The sequence below is a fragment of the Montipora foliosa genome, chromosome 11 (assembly GCF_036669935.1).
Source record: "Montipora foliosa isolate CH-2021 chromosome 11, ASM3666993v2, whole genome shotgun sequence".
NCBI lineage: Eukaryota > Metazoa > Cnidaria > Anthozoa > Scleractinia > Acroporidae > Montipora > Montipora foliosa.
The window spans coordinates 29,651,595-29,654,462 of NC_090879.1; the positions used below are offsets into that span (position 1 = coordinate 29,651,595).

General features: G+C 37.1%; 1 protein-coding gene across 1 annotated transcript in view; it reads left to right on the top strand.

The window, feature by feature from the left end:
* Positions 1 to 762: 762 nt before the first annotated feature.
* The window catches only part of LOC137976155 (serine/threonine-protein phosphatase 6 regulatory ankyrin repeat subunit A-like), a 107,862-nt gene continuing 105,756 nt past the window's right edge, over positions 763 to 2,868 (top strand). Inside the window, exon 1 of the mRNA XM_068823446.1 lies at positions 763 to 1,068. Coding sequence (XP_068679547.1) covers positions 1,033 to 1,068 — 36 coding nt within the window. The 5' untranslated portion in view covers positions 763 to 1,032. The remainder of the gene's footprint in view (positions 1,069 to 2,868) is intronic.

The following is a 2,868-nucleotide window of genomic DNA, read 5'->3' on the forward strand; positions in this document are numbered from 1 at the left end:
GTCCCTTCTGTACACCAAAACAATAAACAGGAGGTCTGTTTCATTGTTAAGACCTTGCTAAAACGTTGAACAATTTTAAAAATCCACGAATTCATTTTGCACAGCTTGAAGTTCAAAGCAGTAATTGCTTACACACGAAGCGGAAGATGTAACGCAGATTGATGTCATCGAAAACAACCCGTTGGAAAATGCAATAGAGAAATTTCGTTAATGAATACTGCTATTTCCTTTATTTATCTCCTACAACTCAGCGCCAGTACTGTTAGTAGTTACAACAGAACACTGACATCTTTAAGGCACAGTTTTCCTCTTTGTTACTGTTCTGATAAGGCACCAGAAAAAATAGCCCGAAAAATAATGCATAAAAAGTCAAAAAATACGCTGACCTTAAGAGTAGTTTTCTTTAAAATAATTAATGTTATTTTGTGTTTTATTCTCAAAATAGATTCACAAACCGAGTTGTTGATAGCCTGGATTGTCATCATTTTGCTTCGTTCAATGCAAAAACGTGAAAAATCAGTCATCTAAGGCATTAAGCGAAGGAAGAATTCATGTCGGTGTCCTTTGCCATTTGTCTCGACTTCGACGTGCTTTTCATTCTTGAGAAATTCAATTGAATGTGTTTTCTTTTCATCGTGTTCAAGCAACTTGTGTTTTGAAATCGTAGACGCGGGAAATTGATGAATAGGCATATTACGTCACACTGACCAATCCCTGCCATGCGAAAATGGCTGATGGCCGAGTGTCAGAAAATCATTGTACCGTCGTTTTATGTATGCACGCTAGCAGGTACTCGGATCTGCGGACAACTTAAAATAGGCAACAGCTACTGCAAATGTTCGTCCTGTTGGTTCCTCCGGTGCCCTATATTTGTTGTCTTTTTTTTTTTTTCTGTTTGACTATTTCTTAGGAAATATTTTGGAAGAAAAATTAATTAATTAAGGACATGTTGCACGGCACGCAGTTTGCGAGTTTCACCAATCAATTTGCAATAATCACTTAACTGTTTGTCATCGATTTTGTGAGTGCAGTATGAAGGGAAGTAACCGAACAATGCGACGAGCTAAGGTAAGCCGAATCTTATCATGACAATTTGAATATTCAATGCACTTTTATCCTCTGCAAGTGTAAATGGAATTTACGAAAATTGTGTAATCCTGAATCGTTGCCATTCAATGTAAATTGAATCCTAATATGTTAGTTTGTTATTTAATTTTTTGTGGATTCTTCAGAAATGATCGACACTACCTCAGTTGTTGTGTGGCTTTTAAAGCGTTGTGTTTGTCTGGAGTAATGATATCTTGACATAGGCAATGTTGGAAGGTATTTTATCTGCGTTGTTTGGGGTGAATTATATGTCGACTAGTTACGCCGACTGCCGTCAAATAGTTTCAAATGTAATTCACCTAAGCCCTATTCAGATAATTATCCGATGATTTCAAACTCGTTCGTTCGATTCTTGAAATTTTTCATATTTCCTTTGCTAGTAATTTATTTAAGGGAAGGAAGTCATTGAGCTGTAAAAAGATCTTTCGTGTGGCTAGTTTTACAGCGTGATTCTTTAGTAACGAACTAGACACAGTGATTTTATGCAGAGAAAACTTACCTAATTATCGTTATGGAAACGACATCTAAAATTCAAGTTCCCTTAGAGAGTCCTCGGTCATAATATTTCTGTATTTGACAAAAAAATTGTGCTTTTGCGCTCAAGAAAAACTCAAGATGTCTAAAATAGCGGTTTTTTTTTTTTTTTAAAGAAAAGTACCGTGGTAATCGTACAGAAAGAGTTTGCTTGTGTCTCTTTAGCGACAGACGGCGTGGATGGCATCACGATTTACATATATCGGGCTCAACTTTGCAAATTATTCTTCGTGTTTAATGTTGCTGGAGAAATTTTGGTTTTTTGATGAAGGTAATCTAACCAGCGTAAGAAAGAATTCTGAACTGACGTTTGAAGCGTTAGCCCTTTGTCAGAGCGAGCCCTTAGCTCAGTCAATAGTCCTGAAAGTCTGAAGTCCTAACTAACTTAGCCCTTCGTCATGTCGCTCTGTTTTTTAATCCGAGTTTTAATATTTCGAAAGAAGGCTGGTTTGTTTTTGTTTCATACCCACTGCTACATAGCATCATTTACAGAACCACCCCAAGTTACGGTAAAATGAATGAATAAATGAGTGGTTTGCGTTCGGAATTTCTGTTATGCTTCATAATCGTCGCTCATACTACTGAGCTTTTGGGCTAGTTCGTCACTTTGATAAAAAGATCCATCTCGTTTCTAGCCTTTCAACAAATAAGTGCAAACTTGTAATTGAAGTTCATCTTGTTCCCTTCTTTTCTGCTTGTTAATGACACGAAATAAAACCCCGTTTACACGACAAGTTTTCCTTGTCAAGGAAAAAATTGCTCATGTAAATAGGGTAAAATTGACCATTTTTCCTTGACAAGGAAAAGCCGGCAAGCATCAGTGCTAGCTTTCTTGTTAAGGAAAAATTGTTAAAGATGAAATTTGTTCGTGTAAAAGGACGCCAAAGAAAATGTGGCAATTAAGGAATATTAATAAGACAAGCGTTGCTGCAGGGGCACACGCTCAACCTGTCAAGGGAAACCTGTTGATCGTCTACACGATGATTCCTTTCAAGGAAAACTTGTTGATCATTCGTACGAGCAATGATAATTGTTAAGGAAAACTTGCTCGTGTAAACGGGGCTTAATTAAAAGAAACACTGATGTAGCAGAGATGATTTTCATTCACTGATTTATCCTGAAATAGGAATGAACTTTCTCGAGCTACTATTGATAAAAAGCGAGCGTGGAGGAGATCGGGAAGTGAGAAGGAAAGACCTGTCTTGGTGATGTGACACTTGCAAATGA